This window comes from Mustelus asterias, chromosome 9 (genome assembly GCF_964213995.1).
Source record: "Mustelus asterias chromosome 9, sMusAst1.hap1.1, whole genome shotgun sequence".
In the NCBI taxonomy this organism is placed as follows: domain Eukaryota; kingdom Metazoa; phylum Chordata; class Chondrichthyes; order Carcharhiniformes; family Triakidae; genus Mustelus; species Mustelus asterias.
Genome location: NC_135809.1, coordinates 96,254,306 through 96,276,647, shown reverse-complemented (window position 1 = coordinate 96,276,647; position 22,342 = coordinate 96,254,306). Strand labels below are relative to the sequence as shown.

At 40.2% G+C, this 22,342-nt stretch overlaps 1 protein-coding gene and 1 long non-coding RNA gene across 2 annotated transcripts in view; both read right to left on the bottom strand.

Moving 5' to 3' along the window:
• LOC144499264 (uncharacterized) overlaps positions 1-3,548 on the bottom strand; it is a 36,804-nt gene extending 33,256 nt beyond the window's left edge. Inside the window, exon 1 of the mRNA XM_078221379.1 lies at positions 3,460-3,548. Coding sequence (XP_078077505.1) covers positions 3,460-3,548 — 89 coding nt within the window. The remainder of the gene's footprint in view (positions 1-3,459) is intronic.
• An 8,343-nt stretch (positions 3,549-11,891) lies between these two features.
• On the bottom strand, positions 11,892-22,294 carry LOC144498842 (uncharacterized). The gene is made up of 4 exons (XR_013498762.1): positions 20,790-22,294; positions 18,974-19,231; positions 14,625-14,754; positions 11,892-14,318 (listed from the first exon to the last, which is right to left on the bottom strand). It is a non-coding gene; the product is annotated as an uncharacterized LOC144498842 (long non-coding RNA).
• Between the last annotated feature and the right edge of the window lie 48 nt (positions 22,295-22,342).

Genomic DNA, 22,342 nt, shown 5'->3' with positions numbered 1-22,342 from the left:
TTTATTGATTCAATTCTAGTTAACCATGCACAAATAGGTCAAATACTCTTTGTCTGAGGTGTAACATTTTGGCATGATAATCCTTCTAAAAAAATGAGCTCGTGCAGAGTTGTAGGGTTAATTTTATGGAGTTTGTTTATACCATGTAAAATCAGTCGCATGGAAACTGTTTAACTGGCATTGATGGAAAAAACTTTCCATTGCTTTTTCTGAAGCAGTTTCTGCATTTAACGGAACATAAAAATGTATGAAATAGCAGCAGAATTACAGTGGTGAGGTGAGAGTGACTGCCTTGGTATCAAGGTAGCATTTGACTAAGTGTCACATCAAAGAGCCCTGATAAAATTGAAGTCAATGGGAATCAGGGGGAAAGCTCTCCTCTGGTTTGAGTCATTCCTAGCACAAAGGAAGATAATTGTGGTTGTTGTTCATCTCAGCTCCAGGGCAATTCAGCAAGAGTTCCTTAGGCCCGACCATCTTCAGCTGCTGTATCAATGACCTTCCTCCTTCATAAGGTAAGATGTGGGGATGCTTGTTGATGATTGTGCAATATTCAGCACAATTCATGACTCCTCGGGTAATGTGGCAGTCTGTGCCCATATGCAGCAAGAGTTAAACAACATTCACACTTTTGGCAAGTAATATTCATGCCATACAGGTTCAAGGCAATGACGATCTCCAACAAGGGAGAATGTAACCATAACTCCTTGATATTCAATGGCACTTTCACCACCACCCCATCACTCCCCCACATTCCACCCCAATGCCATTACCGTCTCCCTCCTCCTACACTTTTGGTCTAGCTAGCAGTCCTTGTGAAGCAAGTTGTTTTCTTGGGGTAAGGAACTTTTTAAAATTCTTTCATGCAGGTGGGCATCATTGGTAAGGCCAGCATTTGTTGCTCATCTCTAATTGCCCTTAACATGGCAGAGTGAACCATCTTATTGAATCACTGCAGTCCATCTGGTACAACAGGCAGGCATGAGCAGAAACCCAGTCAAGTTTAAAGCTGCCACTAACTTCCCTGGCTCAGGTCCATGACGTCCTGGATTTTCCCACATTCAGTCACTGAGTTACACATGCCTGCCTCTGCCTAGACCAAATTGGCACACAGACATCCTGGGCCTTTACAGCGCTCACCACTAGAGATGTTTTCTAAGGTTACAGGGCACTTTAAGCTCCTCATCTATCCCTTTGCTGTCTGGCAGCATTGATTCATTGGGTCCAGGGCTGTCCTGCCAGGGCCCCATCTCCACAGTTGCCAATGCTATCTCAAAGGAGCAGGAGTCTCATGAGCCCAAAATATGTTTTCTGTGGTCCAATTGGGGGTTGCGACCCTCAGTTTGGGAATCACTGAGCTTCAAGATGCACTGCAGTGACTTGCCAAGTTCCTCTGACAGCAGCATCTAAACCATTGACCTGTCACCTAGAATAAGGGCAGCAGATACATGGGGACATCTCCAACTCCAAGTCCCCATCCAAGTCACAGACCATCTTGACTTGGAAATATATCATCTGGGATAAAAATTCTGGAACTCCTTTTCTGACAGCATTGTGAGTGTATCTACACCACATGGACAGCAGAAGTTCAAAAAGCACCACCTGCTCATGGGCAATTACGGGTGGGCAATAAATGCTGGCCTTGCCAGTGCATATCCCCTGACCGAATGAAAAAAGGAACAGGCCATTTGGTCCTTCGAGCCTGCTCCACCATTCAATAATATCATGTTCTACCTCAGCTTCTCTTTTCCACACAATCTTCATGTCCCTTGATTTTTTTTTGCATCCAAAAATCTACAGATCTCCATCTTGAATATACAAAGATTGAACATCTACAACTCTGTGTTTTCTGGAATTCCAAAGGTTCACAATCCTTTGAGTGAAGAAATATTTCCTCATCTCAGTCCTAAATGACTTAAATCCTTCGATTATCACTCTTTAGTTCTAGACTCTACCTGTCAAGCTCCTTAAGCTATATGATTCAATTAGATATTTCTCATTCTTCTAAACTCTAGAGAATATAAGACTTGTCTACTCAACCTCTCCTCATAGAATGATCCCTCAAACCAGTGATCTTTTATTGCACTTCCTCTAAGACAGGTAAATCGTTTTTTAGGTCAGGAGACCAAAACTTTGCAAACACAATACAGGACGCAAGCTGTTGTCTCAGCAAGGCCCAATACAATTGCAAAAAAAATGTTTTTATTCTTATACCCCAATCCTGTTGTGTTAAAGGCTTGCATACATTTGTTCTCCTAATTCTTTCCTCCATCTGTATGTTAACATTTGGGATTTGTGTCCAAGGACATCAGGCCCTTCGGAACACCAAAGATCCCTCTGAATACTAATTTAGCTCTCTGATATTTATGGGTGACTGAAATCTCTGAACGTTCTGTAAATGCACCACTTGCTGTGACAATAAGAATACAGCAGAAGGTTAATATGTAGTCTGAGCTGTGTTAGCTAACTACAGCCTAGAAAATGGTTCTGGCACTATGACTGACCTCCATGCTGCTAGTTGGGCAGAAAAGTCTTGACTGTTAGTCAATGGCTCTTGTTGCAAAGTTGAATTAAGTCAGGATTAGGCTGTGATGGCCTTTACATTTGAGTAACATGCCAAAACTCATTGAAGTGTCATATATGAGCTGACATTCAATGAGACACCCAAGAGGTCATAACAAACAACAACGAGCACCTTCAGAACACAATAAATGCCAATAAAAAATGAATGACATGACTTTAAGTTAACTTGTTGGCGGATTGTTCCATTCACCTGGCTTCTTTCAATCACTTGATGCTATATAAGATACAATGAACTCTTATTTTTCTTTCAGTACTTTACCTTAAGATAGGTAAGAGAGGTGGTTGAGGAGGTGCATTGATAGCTGCATTATCTGAGCGATTTCCCAAATCTGCCAATAAGGTAAATGTAAATGGAAGGCTTTCGGTTTCCCTTTGAGATCCCACGATTGGTGACCAACAACAGCCAGTCGGCCTATTTTTTAAAAAAAATGACATTAGCCAGTACACAGCCTGGTAGCATTCCTTCATCTCAGTGACTATCATGATGGCTTCTAAAGTAGAAGGGTTCACGGGTGTGTTTATATTTGCCTGTCACTTTTGATAATGAAGAGGAAATTTCTTGGTGGCAGAACAATGACCTCTCCGGATAGACACATACCAGTATAACGCTTCAGAGAGTTAAATGGAATATTCCTCCAACAGCCTGCCTGATTCAGGTGGGAAGGCAGCAGTAAGTGAGGTGAAGCCTGACGCTACTTCATTACCCCTTCCCATGCTACAGTCAGGATGGACGCGAGACTGATTCAAGCAGGGTATTGTGCAAGAAAGAAGCACATATCTGGGAGATAGCAATGCATGCAGTCTGACTGTTCTTCTTTATTATGACAAATGTTCTCCACTAGGTATACATCAGAATGAGAAACAAAATTGACTTACCTTATGTGTAGTGGACTTGTGCTGTTGTGATGGATTGTAATCCCTCCATCAAGCATGCACCAGGTTGCAGTGTGGTTGCTGTCTGCCATTGTTTGGGTTCTGGATTTAGTGCAGTTTAAAGCAACGCAAATTCCATCTAAGTTCTGGGAGCATGGTAGGCTGATTCCTCTGTAATACACATGTACCTGACATGTGCATTTAAACAGTCAATTCAATCAAACACACTAACTGTACTTCACATGGAACATATTGCATTGTTAACACAATTGTCTGATCAATAAAAAAACAGTACCTGTAATGTGTCACCAACCAATGAAGTTTCCAAGCCAAAAGAGGCACCAAAATAGGAGAATGGAGTAGAACAGCAGCCTTGGAGGAGAGCAGCACTCGCTGCCAACAACCACATGTGAAGACCCATTGCTCTTCATAGGTTGTCAGTAAATTCAAAATAAGAGAAAAACAGGATACTTAACATGCTAGGAGGCACCGCAATATCCTCTAGTTAAATACATAGACAAAAGGAGAGCCAAAAGTAGAAAGACTAAAGTCACTGTGAAACTTTACCAAAAGGATATCTGCTAGGGAGCTAGTGTTTAAAACATAATTCATTTCACAGCACAGATTGGTTTGTTACTTCATCTGCTCACAGTGATTAGTGAATACAAAATCCAGGGCGGCTTTTTAAAATCTATTTATCATTTGTGTAGTTGCCAAGATTCAACCTCGTGATCATTGCTATTACATGTCAGCCCAATTCTTTAACTATCTGAGAGCTGTATCTTCTTCCAGCTTCCCGAATCTACCTGATCTCTTCCTGCCTTCATTGAAAGCAGTCTCAGTTCTAATAGAGTGGTGGTAGTTTCAAATCATCTTGGTTCATTTGGTGACATTCGTGCCTTTGGTGTTGCCAACCTATTCTGCATGTTTTAGGTCTGATAACTGCTCAAAAGAAGAGCTGGAAATTCACCACATATTCCTCCCTACACCAACATCACCAGAAACAGATTAACTGGCCATGAGTGAAAAATGGCTACTGCAAGTAGTTCTACATGAAAAATCACTGCCTATCAATCTGATTTATTTCACTTTATGTGAAGTGTGTAAGAAATTATTGAAAGAGGTTTTAAGTTGCAATAGAAATTAAATCTCTTTGTTATTGGCAGTGCTGGGCTGTACATTAGGTTCAGTGGGACAGGCAATAAGGAGTAAGTCTTAAATAATAATTTATATAAAGAGAGATCTACGTTTTTTCTCAAACATGTTGAGACTCTCCAACTTAGCGGTTAGATTGTTAGCCAAATACTAAGAAACGTTTAGTGGTTGAGAAACACTGGCATTGCAGATTCCTCAATGGCAGGATTTATGGCTCACTACTATCCAGTGTTGAGACCTTAGTGATTCCCAGTTTGCACGAGTGGAGTCAGCTGTGTCTTAGTTGGTTGCATTGTCACCTCTTGCATTAACAGGTTGTGGGTTTAGGTCCTCACTCCAGCGCCTGAGCACAAAACTCAAGGCTGACACTTCAATGCAGTACTGGGAATGCTGCACTGTTGGGGTGAGAAGTTAAGCCAAGGCCCTGCCTGCTCTCTCAGGTGGACATACAAAATCTCATTGTACCATATGAAGAAGAGCAAGGGAGTTATCCCTGGTGTCCTGGACAATATTTGTCCTTCAATAACATTATAAAAATAGATGATGTAGTTATTGTCAAACTGTTGTTTGTGGGAGCTTGCTGTGCGCAAGGTTTCTTACCTTACGACATGCACATACTGTCACATACAGTATTTATGAGTTTTACTTTTGTTCATGATCAGAGTCTATTAATGTGTGAGGTTAGTGTGTATTTCCTTTCCCTCAGTGTGATTGCCACAATCTAAGTAATTTGCTGCAGCAAACTTCACTGAATAAAAATAATTATTGTCACACACTTGCTGTGGAGGTTTTATTGCTGAATCTCACATACTACCACAAACACAAAGATGAGATACAGATGAAGAATTAGAAATTGAAATGATTTCAGTCTTTTTGTAGCAAGCCTGTAGTTTCTCAGTTGAGTTCATACTTTAGTTGAAGTGGAGATCTTGAAAAGCAGAGAAACGTCAGTAAGTTATGATGCTTCCTGTCGTTGAATTCCCAGAAGGCTGGTTCTCAGGTGAACTTGAAGTTGGAGCAGGTTGTGAAGGAGATAATTCCTTCTCCCTCTTTCAAGGTATAGCTGTGTGTTGTCTTGCAGCTGGTTCAATGGCTTTTAAGATGATATTTCTTATCTGGACAGCTTCTGCTTTTATTTTTTAATAAGAAGTTAATAAACATTGCTACTTTAATCATGTGGCCAATTAGGAGTTCAAAGTCCTTCTTCCAAAGGAAGACAGTGGTTGCTTTTCTTCCTGTGTGAGAGTCTTCCATGCACTGAGAGGTTTTGAGACAACCAAGGTCATCTTAAGTGAGTGATTCATTCAGTTCAAATGATCCTTTCAATGCCTTTCGTGAATAGGACAATGAGTTTTGATGGCTTCCTGGTCCAGGGCAAGCCACCTAATATGTGATAGTCTTGTTTTGATTGGTTCATCCTTAACAAAAGGACTTGTAGTGGCTGGGATTGTTCATGTTTTAATGAAATATTTGCTTGAATTTCATTTCTGTCTGGAGCTGATAATACCAAAGTCACACGATTATGTTGTCAACTATCTTAAATAGTCTCAAAACACCAGGTTAAAGTTCAACAGGTTTATTTGGTAGCATGAGCTTTCAGAGCGCTGCTCCTTCATCAGGTGAGTGCAGGATTTGTTTCACAAACAGGGCATATATAGACACAAACTCAATTACAAGATAATGGTTGGAATGCGAGTCTTAACAAGTAATCAAGTCTTTACAGGTGCAGACAATGTGAGTGGAGAGAGGGTTAAGCACAGGTTAAAGAGGTGTGAATCGCTGAGCTGAAACTGATAGCCAAGTTCCGCACATATGAGGACGGCCTCAACCGGATCTTGGGTTCATGTCACATATCTGTAACCCCCACGACTTGCCTGGGCTTGCAAAGTCTCACTAACTGTCCTGGCTGGAGACAATTCACACCTCTTTAACCTATGCTTAACCCTCTCTCCACTCACATTGTCTGCACCTGTAAAGACTTGGTTATCTGTTAAGACTTGCATTCCAACCATTATCTTGTAATTGAGTTTGTGTCTATATATATCCTGTTTGTGAAACAAATCCTGCACTCACCTGATGAAGGAGCAGCGCTCCGAAAGCTCGTGCTACCAAATAAACCTGTTGGATTTTAACCTGGTGTTGTGAGACTACTTACTGTGCCTACCCCAGTCCAACGCCGGCAACTCCACATCATAACTATCTTAAAAACATGAAACAAACTGGAGGAACAACACCTCATCTTCTAATAAGGCATGTTACAGCTTTCCGGATTTAACAGCGAGTTCAACAACTTCAGATTGTGAACTCCCTCCTCCTCCTCCTTCACTCCATGTATTACCTCTATCATTTATTTTCTGCCATTGATTCATTTTTTGATTCCCTTTTTTATCCTGCTTCCTGAAATTAATATCTCTGTGGTACTCATTTATAACTTTTTAAAAAGACAGTTACATCAAAAACACTGGCTTAAAATGGCTGTCACAAGTCACCTGACATTTGGGATTACAAGCTGGCCAGGTATCTGGAAGTTTCAAAAAGTGGATCACAATGAACATGCAGGACCACATCCTTGTATGATGTCAAACCTGCCCTTATCAGGACTTACCTCAATAAATCAAAGACAATAAGGCCTCTGACTTTGTGTGTCCAGGACTGCCAGGTAACAAAGGAGAACCTACAAAATTGGTTGTGCACAATGGAAGTGATAGGTGCTGCAACAGTCAGGAAGTGTGTTGACTTTTAAAAATATTTGTAATAGCTTTACCTGGGTCTATTTTAGAATAATAAAAATTGACATCTCATGTGTTGTAAAGCTTGTCTACTGAATTGGCACGTTCATTCTTATAAATTCTAAAAATCCTGCGATCAATGGAGGAGTGGAAAAAAGGGAGTTTTCACACCCTTCCTCAACTGGTCATGACATGGGTGTGGAGTTGCACAGGACCAAGCATAATCTGAAATAAAGGCATCTATTTACTGATGAGTTCCTTCCTCCAGTCACTTTTCCCAGGGGCCACCAGATCCAATGCTGCATGGGAATCTATGCTACTTTTAGACCACGTGGCAATTTTGAAACAAAATATAGGCAACTTCATAGAACTGCAGAGGTTTTAATGGTTAGCAGCTGAAAATGGCAAAGCTGTTGTCTTCTTATGTAAGAAGTCTCACAACACCAGGTTAAAGTCCAACGGGTTTATTTGGTAGCAAATACCATAAGCTTTCGGAGCGCTGCTCCTTCGTCAGATGGAGTGGAAATGTGCTCTCAAACAGTGCACAGAGACCGCTGGCAAGAGGTCCTACCGGAGGCACTACACTCCATTAGGTCCCTCCTGTGCACAGCAACCAATGCCACCCCCCACAAACGGATGTTCGTGTTCCCCAGGAAGTCTTCCTCAGGGACTTCACTACCATCGTGGCTGGCATACCCGGGCCCTGTCCTGCTTTGGAAGCATGCCAGGACCCGTAAGTCTGACCCCCTGGTCAACAGAGTATAACTCCTCCACGCCAACCCCCAGTACGCCTATGTGCAGTACCCCGACGGGCGGGAGGACACAGTATCTATCCGTCACATTTCCACTCCATCTGACGAAGGAGCAGCGCTCCGAAAGCTTATGGTATTTGCTACCAAATAAACCTGTTGGACTTTAACCTGGTGTTGTGAGACTTCTTACTGTGTTCACCCCAGTCCAACGCCGGCATCTCCACATCATGTCTTCTCATGTCACAGCCTTGCCATCAAGTGAGGATTTCTTGGGGGAGGCTACCAGTGGGCTATGCTGTATTCAGGGGAGCTAGTGGCAGTGATTATTATCACTGGACTAGTAATCCAGAGACTCAGGGTAATGTTCTGGATTCGAGTCTCACCAAGCAGATGGTAAAATCTGAATTCAATTAAAAAATTTTGAATTAAAAGTCTTTAATGATGACCGTGAAACCATTGTTGATGGTTGTAAAGAAACCCATCTGGTTCATTTTAGGGAAGGCAATCTGCCTATATGTGGTTCCATATCCACGGCAATGTGGTTGACTCATAACTGCTCTCTGGAATGGCCCAGCAAGCCACTCAATTCAAGGGCAATGAGGGATGGACAATAAATGCTGGCCTGGCTAGATGCCTACATCCCATGCATAAATTTTTTAAAAAATCACCTTCTGCCTCTTGTACCAGCCCAATGTACGTAATTGGATGGTGAACACAAAGACTTCCTCTAATTGGCAGCCTCTTGTAAAATTAAGCCAGCAGGCTTAACCAGCAGTCAGCTGGATTGGAACCTGGAAATGTTCATACCTCGTGACTATTTTCAATGTTGAGAAAATGCAGTCCCAGAACCCTTCAATTTAATCCATACCTTATACCTCACTTCCAATGGGCTTGACCAATAAAACCCTTTCAATCAATAGTTCACAAATAAAAAAAATAATTTGCCATTCATCTCATCGTTGCTTCTTAGATGTTTGATTCTTTGTAGATTAACCACTCCAAAAAGCACTGGTGGTAAGTGTGCTGATAATTTGGGAAAATGGAGCTGTTAAATATGCAGAGGGCAGCAGGCCAGGATTAAGTAACAAAGATATGAAGATGGATGAATATTTTGGATCTTGTGTAAACATATTGAGATCAGAAAATGTTTATGGAAAAATGACTCAGAGGATTATATAAATGGGACATAAACCATGGTACAGTGGATAGACATAGTCTGTTAACAGTGGACCAAGTGGCAACTTCTCATTCTGTGCTTTCTTTTGCTAGTGTTTTTTTTTGGATGATATTTCTAAAAAGGTAGGGGTGATTCTCCCATCCCGCTGCATTGATTTTTTTAGCGCAACGGGATGGGAGATTTCAGTGGGGCCGGATTAGCACGATCCACGCTGGGCATCCGGCCCGAGCACCTCTCCAGCACTGCATTTCCAGCGCCGTAGCTTTGCGGCAGAAATAGATGCGGAGCTTCATAAATTATGCATATACTCATTATAATCTGAGTACAATTAGCAGACTCGGGACTGAAGTCTCTGGGCCCACTAGCCTCTCCCCTACCAGGAGTATTTCACTCCAGCAGGGTTTATAGTAGCTCCCCACTTTTGGGGAGCTAGCAGCTTGGCTCCCCTGGACTGAAGAGGGGACCCCCCAGAGGATTGGGTGGGGGTTGCCCCCAGGCATTGGCACCTTGACAGTGCCAGCCTGTGGCCCCTGGCACTGCCCAAGGGGCAAAGTGCCAATGCCCAGGGGACACCTTGGCACTGCCCATCAGGCATGGGGCAGTGCCGGGGGGGGGGGGGGGGGGGGGTTTAGGGATATTGTTTCAATATCCAGTATTTTGCATTTTTGATGTCTCTTCCTCAGACAGTTATGATAGGTGTCTCGATTGTAGGAAACCTCTCTCTTCACATTCCCAGGTGTGATTTGTTGGTTTCTCATGTTTCATTTGAAAGTTGAAAATCATATTTAAAAAAAAAGATGCATAAGCCTCATAACATAGCATAATCATGTGGATCCTGTAAACCACGCATCCTGTGAGACAATGGTGTGTGTTCAGTACAACTGCGGCATCTTCTCTAACACCATCTCTTGAACTTAAGTTAAATGCATGCTTGCTGAAAGGTCTTGCTACAAAATGGAAATAATTAAGTATAGCATTTTGTGGGAATATAGTTTATCTACATAAAAGATGTGGAAGAAACTATGGATTATAGACTAGCAAATAATACATCACTGCACATTTTGATGTTAACTATTGCAGGAGTCTGATATTAATATAGCACAGAGTCCTAACAGCCTAATTAATTCACTAGTGAGTCAGTCACTCGTGTCTCAGGCTTTTCAAATTATCCATCAGAAGCAGTTGGAAGCCCATATTTTATCCCAGAATTGGCTTTAAATGATAAATATAGAACAGTCAAGAAGTATTTCTTTACAGCTATAACTGGTTATGAAAGATGTTTGAAACTGTAATACTAGATTCATTTGATAAACTGTTGCAGTAATAAGACAGGAAGTTTGTTATTGCAAATTGTGATCTTATGACATGATTAGCACACTTCTCAATATCAGAAATTGGGGATGCTGCCAACTATTTTGCTTTGTCATGCCATACAAGAAAACATTGACTCCATTGAAAAGTTAATTTTTGGACAAAGGTTTGTTCCCAGGCTCTGGCCAGCTGTTTGTGAAGTATGAAATTGTTTGGTAGTAGCTATGCAATCAAAGCTTTTGTCTTGCACTCTTCAGGAGTTTGCAAGAATACCAATTGAAAAGGGAACAACCATATACACTGCATGAGTGTGCTGATTGGTTAGCAAGTAGATGCTGATTGGTAGAGGTATTGACATGGTGAAAGCACCAGGGAACAGTTAACTGCCAAGTTTTTGTTCAAATTCAAACCAAGCACATAGACTCTGGTCAAGGCATTACCTTGTAGAATGAACCAGGGAATACTGGCCCGCAAGCTTTTGTTTAGTTGAAAAAGGTGCAATGTGTGAACATGCTCCTTCTTGCAGCAAAGGACAGAGCCATGTGTGAATGTAGCAGCAAGCCTGACTGATAATCTTAAATTGGTTTTCAGTGTAATTCTTAGCACAATCACCATTGTTGAGACAATGTTGCCCAATCACAGAATTACATCTAATGTGGACACAACATTTGAGTTTTTCAAAGACAGATTGGATGTGTATGGTCAGTACTTTGCCTGTTGTGAACAACCAAAAGAATATGTTGTTTTCCGATGATAGGACCATGGCCTACATACCTGGCATTAGACGGGCAGTGGAATTCAACATGAAATAAGTTGCTGTTGCCTTTACAATTGCAACTCTTGGAAACTGTCCTATTGAGTGCAAGATTAAAAGTTTCAATAGGATGCGTCTCCCCTCCTCAAAGTGAGTATTAAATGAAAGGTACTCCAGTTTAGATATCTCCCTTTACAACAAGGAATTTTTGTGAAGCCCATCTTCTGGTTCAAAAGGTAGGGCCACTGTCATTTTTAAAAAAAACTAATTTCCATGGAAATGACCTATGTATTGGTTTTCCAAAATGTGCTTTAAGTGAAGTTTGCCTTAAAATGGGATCAGTTTCTCAGGAGAGCTCCATGTGGGATGCAAACCAAAACTAGACAAAGGGCAATCATTGAAACATGCCCAGGGTCTAAACAATATGCATTTTGTTAATTTATGAGTAATTGGAAAACCTCTGATTGCTGTGAGGGGGGGGGAAGTAGAAAAGAGGAAGAAATCTAATGATAAGAGACAGAGAGAAACATAGACAAAGGCACTTGAGAAATACGATTCCATGACACAGAAGTCATCATTTATAATACATTTCACAACTTCAGGATACCCAAAGCAATTTACAGCCAATGAAGTAGTTTTGAAGCATAAGTCACTGTTTGTACAAAAGTAAACACAGCTGCTAATTTGCACACAACAGTATTGTGTGATAATTAACAGAATCTTTGTTGGTATTTTTGAGTTAGGTGAAATGATGACTGGAACAGCAGGATGAACTCCAGAATCTCTTCAAAATAGTGCCATAGGATGGAAGATCAACCTAGATTTAATGCTCAAGTGTCTGAGTGCAATGAGGACCCTGACCTTCTGGTTGCTTGATGTGGAGTGTTGCTTGCCATTTTAAACACACGATCCTGCTCCCATGCCCACATGCCTGTCCTTGGCTTGCTGCAATGTTCCAGTGAAGCTCAACGCAAACTGGAGGAACAGCATCTCATCTTCCGGTTAGGCACTTTATAGCCTTCTGGTCTCAAGATCGAATTCAACAGCTTCAGAGGATTTGCTGTATCCCACCTCGGCCCCCTTTGTTTTATTCTATTTAATTTACCTTTTATTATACCTTTTATTTCTTTATTGTCTTTCTTCATTTTTCTTCCCCATCCCCCTTCCCTTACTTTTTCTCCCACCACTTCCCCTTTTCTATGTTCTACCTCTGGCCCATCTTTCCTCACCCACACCACATCTTCATCTGCCACAGCTTACAGCTTCTGTCGTTTGGCCTTTCACACCTTTTATTCTCTCTGTGGACAGCTATTAGCAGTCTTTCCCCCTGGTTTCTATGGCTATCTTTCATTCCCTCACCCTGCAGTATAAATATCTTTCTATGCCTTTTAGCTTTGACAAAGGGTCATCTGGACTCGAAACGTCAGTGCTTTTCTCTCCTTACAGATGCTGCCAGACCTGCTGAGATTTTCCAGTGTTTTCTCTTTTGGTTTAATGTTCAAGTCTCTGGAGTGAAACCAGAACCTTCTGCCTCAGAAGCGAGAGTGCTACCACTAACACCTAGGCAGGAAAAGGGATAAAGGCAAGAAACTACAAGGCATTGCAATCTTGCTATATTTTGTTTCACTTAAATAAGATTATCCACCAAAGTGAGGTAGGATAATGTGTTCATTATTTGCCTATTATGTTTTCCTTATTGAATGAAATGCATCTGATTAATCTCTTATGTACAATCACCATACGATGGAATAAAACCTCATTGCATTTAATAAGCTGTTGTACCTTCAGAGACTGAAGAAATACATACATCCAGATCAAAACAAGGATTTCATTGATGTACACTAGCAAGAAGCAAGGCTGCAGTACAGCAAAGCAAATGAAAATATTTAAAATCCTTGCAGGAATGAGTGAAGCTATGAACTAAAGAATTATCTATGTCTGATCCAAATTAGTATAATCTGAGAAATAAGGACAAGGAAATCTTAGAATCTTAGAAACTCTACAGCACAGAAAGAGGCCATTCGGCCCATCGAGTCTGCACCGACCACAATCCCACCCAGGCCCTACCCCCATATCCCTACATATTTTTACCCACTAATCTGTCTAACCTACGCATCCCAGGACACTAAGGGCATTTTTTTTTAAAAAAAGCATGGCCAATCAACTTAACCCGCACATCTTTGGACTGTGGGAGGAAACCGGAGCACCCAGAGGAAACCCACGCAGACACGAGGAGAATGTGCAAACGCCACACAGACAGTGACCCAAGCTGGGAATCGAACCCAGGTCCCTGGAGCTGTGAAGCAGCAGTGCTAACCACTGTGCTACCGCGCCGAAATACCCAAGTTCCACTTAAATAAGAGAAAATGTTGGTAATGCATTGCTGGTAAATAGGCAGTGAAAAGAGAAATAAATACTTGAACACATATTGGCTGTATATTGTCAACATTTCCTTTTTTAAATTGAAGACACATTCATCAGATGAGACATACCAAGAGCCAATGCCACTCCCCAGTACTCAAGATACGTTAAGTTGAAATTTGGGTTCTCCTTTTGCTTCTTCCCTTTCTGAAGGCTTAAAATATGTAAAATGATATTACTGATAACCATATATAGCTTTTAAAATGTTGTGGTGCTGATCATAATTCCTTCCTACAATGGAGCCTCCATATTCTGCCAAATGGAGGAAATTCCTTGATGGATAATGGAAATTCCAAGCTAATAAAGGGTTCCCAGATACTGCTTCATATTAGTACAGCACAGGTTCTGAAACTTTACTTAGCGCACGCCACTTCCAAACCTACCAACTACCCACATATAACAATTTATTGCACCTTTAACAGAATGAAAAACCCCTACAAGGTGCTTCACAGCAACATTATAAAATCCTGAGAATTATGTCAGATGACCAGAAGCTTGGTCAAAGAAGTAGATTGAGGATCATCTTAAAATTCTTCCCAATATTCCTCAAGTGTTTTCATTGTCTGAAAAATAATCAGGCAGGATATAAAATGAGCAGGCAATTAAAAGCAGAAAGTTTCCCTGCTGGCAGGTTAGATTGAAATTCAACTGAGTTTTTCCAGAGTTTAAATTGTGAAAATTGTCACACTTGCTTTATAATTGTAACCAGGCCAAATCTTTGACAAACGCAAGGTCAAACCAGGAAATATATTTTGCACATGCTGCATTCATTAGTTGTTTACGAAGGACACAATATCAACTGTGGTTCTGTACGGGGTAGTGTATAATCTTCCATGCATCAAGGTCTCCTTACATTGTGCACCACTCACCTATGAGGCAACAGGGAAGTGAGCTGCCTCCTTGTTCTATCAAATGCCAGAAGTAGCTGTGAAAGTCTTCCTTTAGATTTTTTCCTGTCAACCTATGGGGAAGCCATTCTCCTAACACCTGAATATACTCCTGCATACATTATACAATAAGACTGTATTAGAGATGTGTCACACTCCTGTATATTGCATGTTATACAATGACATGAGTTATACAAAGTACTCATTTGCACTATTACAATTATATTCTGTAACCATACACAACCATAAACTTTGAATAAAAGGTGAAACCATGATGCGTGCACTTTTCACGTTAGTATATTTGTATTTCACTGTTCATCATAGTCTTGCTTGGCATTAGGGAGACCAAATGCAGACGGTGTAACCACTCTGTGGAACACGCCCAGTCAGACCACAAGCATGTTCCCAAGCTTGCAGTGGCCTACTATTTTAACTCTATCTTGCTCCCAATACTGACTAATCTGTCCTCAACCTCCTGCATTGTTCCGATGAAGCTCAAAGAATAGCACTTCATCGTTTGATTGGATATTTCAGACAACTTCAACAATTCCAGACTGAAGCCTTTGACCACTTGGTTTCACTCTCATTTTTGCTTCGGATAGAAGCTATCATTCTGGCCCCTTGTATTTCTTGTGTCCCATTACAACTCCCTTTGGTCCTGGACCAATATCTGTTTTGCCATTGAATTGCTCCTGTCTTCCATCCTGTGATAGATTCCCTTTTGTTCTTTTGACCCACCCTTTCACTTGATCAAAATCTATTATATTTCTAAATTTTCCCAATTTTGAAAGGTCATCAACTAGAAATGCTCCCTCAACAAGCGCTGTTTAGCTTGCTAAGTATTTCCAGCATTTTTTTTAAAAAAAAACTGGTATTCTGTAGCACACCTGCCAGCTGACCAATACTGCTGGCCTTACGTGCAGTCCAATTAAAGGACCGGGCTTCATTTACACAGATATGTCATGCTGCAACTGTTAATGAGTAGCCCAAGCAGCTTGCCAGCCACAGACCAGCACAAGTTGGCCCCGAACAGTTAACGGGTGGGAGCCCAAGCTGGCTACATCTCTTATTTGTTCCTGCCGCTCTTCCTGGCCCCACTGAAAATTTTAACACTTATCTTTTCATGTCTTTTCTTCCTATCACACCAAGTTGTATTAGGCAGGGTGACAACTACAGATGCTATTTAACTCAAGGTGTTGTGTATCCAAGGTAGCCAACCCTCCAGAATTGTCCTGGAATTTCCAGGATTGGAGTCTGTGGTGCTGTAGTTTGTATGCATGAAATTATTGTGCAGTTCTGTTGAAAATGAAATCTTTCTGGCCTTCAGCCGAGTGAAGGAGAAATCACAAAGGCTGTGGGCCATGTCAGAAGGTTTGACAATATTTACCAAACCACAAATATAAGGTCTGGCTTTTGAAAAGTGTTCAACAGAACAAACTGTATTCTAACACACTTTAACAAACACCAGCATGATTGACGAAATCTGGCACAACTACATTAGAGATATTAGGATAGGTGACTAAAACCGCGATCAAAATATATTAATGAGTGTCTTAAGAGGAAAGAGAAGTGGAAAGGTTTATGAGAACATTCCACAGCCTAAGGTTTAGGCAGGCAAACACATGATCATGAACACTATGAAAAAACAATTCCATGGGATATGGATGTCACTGGCTAGGGCAGCGTTTGGGTCTGTGTGTATTTCCTATGGGTGCTCTGGTTTCCTCCCACACTGAAGGTGTGTGGGTTCAGTTGATTGGTTATGCTAAATTGACCCTTAGTATCAGGGGGATTAGCAGGATAAATACACGGGATGACAGGATAGGGCAGTATTGTTGCCAGTGCAGGCAAATGGCCTCCTTCTGCACTGTGGAGATTCTATTGCCCATCCCCAATTGCACTGGAGAAGGTGGTGAGCTGCTGTCTTGAACTGCTGAAGTCCATGTGTTGTAGGAACACCCACAGTGGGAGCTTCAGTATTTTGACCAAGCGACCATGAAGGAAGCTGGAGTAATGAAAATCAGAAGTGTCCATGCCACGAGACTTGAAGGACAGAGAACTTGGGAGGGGGAAGGGAGATTATGGAGGAATTTGATGTCATAACCTTGATGTGTGTGCATAGTATAAAATCACATGCTAACAATTCTATTAAACAATATCCATTTCAATTTTCACTTAAAGCATTTGCTAAAACTAAATCTTCAAGCATTCACTTTACTTGGTCAAGCTTCAACTGAAATAAAATTCAGTCAACATGACCCTTTTATAGTTAACTAACCAGAAAGGGATATATTTAAAATGCATGAGATATATAATGTACAAAGTAGAATTTAAATAGTTGTTTGGTAGTACAGAACTGGAGTGTTTGCTGAAAAAATACATTTTGTAAAAGCTTTAAATCTTACACTCATCAGGACAATAAGAATACCAATGTCAGAGGAAATAACTTTATTCTGCATGAGGAGAGAGAGAGAGAGAGAGAGAGAGAGGGGAGAGAGTTGATTGGGTGGTAAGTGGACTCTGATTGGTAGTGGTGTTACCAAAGAAAATGCACCAGTTAATGGTGACCGAGTTAAATTTTCTAACAATATTTAGCAGTCAAACCAGACAGCCTGACTCTGATCTCTCAGCGCACCAGCAAAATGTCTATCACTTTTACTTAGTTGAAACAGCCACACGTGTACACGTTCTGACTGCAAGGCACAGGGCCTTGTACTAATGCATGTAGCTTCCATACAAATGTACCACACTGCAAGCCTGACTGAATCTTAATTTGTCAGCATAATTTTTAGCATAGAGGATTATTTAGTAATGTTGTCCAATTGCAAAATTACATCAAATGCAGTGTTCCGAGTTTTGCAAGCATGGACTGGTTAGGTACACAGTTTGTATCTTGCCTGTTGCAAACAACGGAAGGGTCGTGCTGTTTAATATAATCTGCCAATATTTGGGATGTATGGTCTTCATACCTAGCATCACACTGGCACTCAAATTCAAGTACCACATTACTGATTCATGCAATGGTAGTGGGCCTAAATCATAAGTTACAGGCTCTTTTCAGCCACCCTGTGCTGGCAAAGTCCAAAACACTGTCTAATATTAGATGTGATTCGACAACATGTTCTAAACAATTCTCATCCTCAGTGTGCTAAAAATTACACTGACAACCAACTGAAGGTGGCATTTGCATGTACTGGAAGCGACATATTAATACACAGGACCTTGTTCTTTGCAGACAGAAAGAATATGTACACATTGTACCCGTTTCAGTGAAACAAAATAAGTAATAGCCATTTGCCAGTTCATGCCTCAGGACAATATCTTGACCAAAGTCAAGCTACTTAGTTTAAATTTGAGCAATGCTTGGCAGTTAACTGTCAGTCACTATAAATTGGTGCATTCCCCACAGCAATGCTTCTACCAGAATCTACATGCCAACCAATCAGCACTCTTTTCATACAGTTGTTGTTTACTTGACATTGGTATTCTTGGGACTGTGTTGATGAATGCAAGACAAAAGCTTCAACTGAAGTATGATTTTTTTCACATCAGGTTGAGCAGTTAGAAAATCTTATACACACCTCGCACTGAAAATAAATAAATTGAATTGATGGAAAGTTCTAAACTTTTAACAAGTCTAAAAATATGCACCTTAAAAGCCTTGACTTCGCAACAGAACACAATGGTCTACTTTTACACAAAACAGACATCCTTTATAACTGTTCACCATTGGCAAATATTATTGTATTTACTTGTTAGAAGTTGGGTCCTGTTCAGTTGACTGTCATTGTAACAAAATTATTTTCTAAAAATTATTTAAATAGTCCAGTGGTTGTGCATTTTTTGTATTTTAATCATCAGATAAAGAATGCAACGTATTTGAGTGTTTGAACCAAATAGCATAAATGCATTGAAAGGGAAGATAGTGACAAAGTTATGGTCATAGGACAAAATGAAGTCGGATCACTGGAGGCATATATGGAGCATAGATACGAGCATTGACCTGATGGGCTAAAATCCTCTGCACCATTTGCACAACATTAGTTTAAGAAATATATTTTGAAGCGAATGGTGTTTTTTAATGTTCAAACTAACCCTCTATTAAAGCGGAACATATTTTGAGAATCCACATAGTTATGGTTTTGACCAATGCAAATTTGGCAACTCCACTCAAACCAGCCATGCCATTTCTCCATTTACACTGCTGGTTACAGTCTTTCGGGAACTGTTCTTCAAGAGAATGGATTTGCATCAGATTTTTATGCCGATGATTCATGTGTAAACCACAGGCATGCACCCCAAACTCAACTTCTGCATTTCCCCCATATTACCTGCACTAGTACCAGAGGAATTAACCTTCCATTCCTGGAATGTCCAGAACAATCCAGGAGGGTTGGTCTGCTGACTTGCTCCACCATCACCTCATTGAAGCACCCAGACATGTGCCTTGGCCAAGAACTCTCAGACCGGAGAACCAAACGTGGGAACCTCCTGGTCTCTGCTGTTCAATTTCATGTTCGATACGCCAGTTACCAATCGTATTCTCTTCTTGAAGATTAGTGAACACCACTCATTGTTATTTATGTATGCTGCAAATGTACAAACATCATTTGAATCCATTATGTTAAACACAACCCATTGAAAGAAATACAGTACTTACAGGGTTAATTTGTCATGGGCATTGTTTAGGTTTAACATATTGCAGTGGTATTTAAAAGTTAGCATGTAATGGAAAAAGATGATTTTTTCTGTACTATGTTTAAAACGCTGACATAATGATTGATGTCTGTTTCCAGGGTCATACCTTGGTCAAGTTAGTTTTTGTTCAGAATCTTTTGCATTGAGGGAGCAGAGAAGGCAGGACAATTAAATAATTACTGGAAATGATATCTTGCATTATAAATGGGTCCATAGTTAATTGTTTATGTGCAGCTCTGCGGCAAATCATTTTGTCCAGTGTATGACTATTTCATTCTGAATCCTGCCTTAAAATGGGCTGTATCTGGTATTAGTTCATCTACAGTTGCAAATAAGATTCTTACAGGGTGTTTCTCTTTTATATTAAAATACTGATTCAAATTAAGCCTCTTCACACTATTTACTGATTCCCAGCTGTAGAATTCTCTTCCAAAACAATATACAGATTTTGGAAGTCTAAACTTAGGATCACTCAATCATTATCTTATTTACCTTTTCTTCTAGAGAGTTTAATTGAGATCTATTTACATTGTGACAGCTAATAACCTCACATTGCAGCTAGCTGCGAGAGACGTGAAAATCTTCCATTATACCAAAACTGCAATAGAAGACAGAACACTAGCATAAACAGTCTTCATGAAGACCTGCAGCATGAAGCAACAAGATAGGAGGATGATCTTGTTTACTCTCCTCTTCAACAGTGGTGGTGCCTCAACAATAGACATCGACTTATCTATTTAAAGGCCTTGACTTATCTAGATAAGTTTTTTTTAAAATCAACAAATCAGTTACAATTTGCATAACGCAGGAAGAGTAGGTCATTCAATTAGATCCTGACTGATCTGTACCACAACATGTACCCAACTTTGAGAAGTTCGAGATTTCCAACAGTCTATGAAAATGCTCTTGATTTCACTCTCAAATGGCTTCACTCCAATTTTCAGATTTATTCTCACCTGGCTCTAGATTTTCCCCCACCAGAGAAAATAGTTTCTCTGCACCGAATCCCTTAATCATCCTAAATACACTTTAGATCATTTCTCAACCTTCCAGACTTCTAGAAGTATGTGTGTTCTGGACAGTTGATGGAAATAGCAATTCTTTATGTAGTTCCACTTGATCTTTTAAGCAATTCATGCAAATGATATCAGAGCCAGTACAAAACTGCAATAATCAACAAATTATCTTCTGATTGAGATATTACTCTACTTTAGAAATGTTTTCACTCTCATTTCAGTGTTGACTGTTACTCTACAGAATTAATTTTGCCCACTTTGAATTATATACTGATTTAGGTGATTACAAATTAATAGCTACTATCAATATTCACTAACACTGCCTGGGAAACTTCCAGGAAAGGATCCATTGCAATCGTGTTGACAATCTTCACGTTTGCTTCTAGCTCATACAAGCTGGTTACAGAAGATGCATGAACAATAACCCACAAACCTGTCTAGAATTGGAAATGTTCCTTGGGGCAGCTAAGGTAATGGATCAGTAGATATTTTTCCATCCAAGATCCCAGTTGAATCAAACTTGGAAGAAGCCTGGAAGTGACCAGTGTTCTTGTCACAGAAGGTGGTGAAAGTTAAGAGAAAGAGAAAACAAAACTAGAAAGTATTAATACTGAATTTTCCTTGTTGTGATGACTGTGATTTCCTCCAGCGTTGACCCCTCACAAACCAGTATCTTATTTGTTCCCTGCTCCTTCAGCTATCAATACACCCATCTTAAAGCCTTTTTTCAACTACGATTTGTACAATTAACTCCTTTCTATAGTGTCACACATCATTCTGTTCCCCAAAGAGCACAAGACATTTTTCACTACTTTTATACATGAACAGTACTTTAGAAATATAATTTATATTACTGGCACAATAAAGCTGTGGGAGTTCAGTGGTGATGTGGAGATGCCGGTGTTGGATTGGGGTAAACACAGTAAGAAGACTAACAACGCCAGGTTAAAGTCTGTTGGACTTTAACCTGGTGTTGTTAGACTTCTTACGGAGTTCAGTGGGACATCATAGCTATGATTCAAGGGACTGCTCCATGTTCCCATACTTGGTAAAGTAAAAAGAAAGTAATTCAACTGGTTTTAGGACAGGGAATGTTAGAAACGGAAGCAATTCGCCCCACAACTCCACAAACACACAAGACAAGTTAGAAAATCTTACAAGCAAGTGATTAAAACATATTTCACATCCTTAGCTGTGGAAAATTAGCTGCAGTCTAGTCATTGTCTCCACCATGTGGTACACAGTGGTAAAGATTAAGGTATGCCATTGTTTCTATAATCCATGAGTAAAGTTTGTAGAAACGTGGCAGATAATTCAATCAAAACATTAGTTGTAAATATAAAGATAAAACTACAGTTTATAAACTAAACAATAAATTCTATTGCGTCAAACACACCTCCTGGAGCAATTTTGACACCAACATTTTACTATTTCATTCAACCTTGTCCAATATGGCTACCTAATTTGCACTGTACAGTCCAATTATTTTTGGTGGTAAAATTTCAAAAATCTATTGTGCATCATTTAGCAGCTGGTTCTGACTTTCCTTATTCTCAACCAAAACAAACTGGTGTTCCCTGGTATTCAATGAACAATTTTATTCTAGCTCTATTATACTTTTCAATGTTAATTAGGCTACTACAGTATTTTCAATTTTTGCCATGAGTACAGGCTCAACCTCCCATAAAACAAATTGCTAATCCCTCAAGCCATGTTGGTTACTACCCTTTATATAGCAATATCCTTACAATATGTAATGAGATCTATATAGTATCAAAATGAGATTTGATCACTAACTATATGCCAACAACACAGCTTGTGATTTATACAATACTCATACTAGTTATGCAACTCTGCACCTTACTGATTGTTTATCAGGGTTTAGATGCCCATAATAACCCAATATCCCTTTCCACAATGTTATCTATTTAACACAACAGATCTTTTGGTTCCAAGCACTGAAGTAATGCTACAATTTGATCCCGC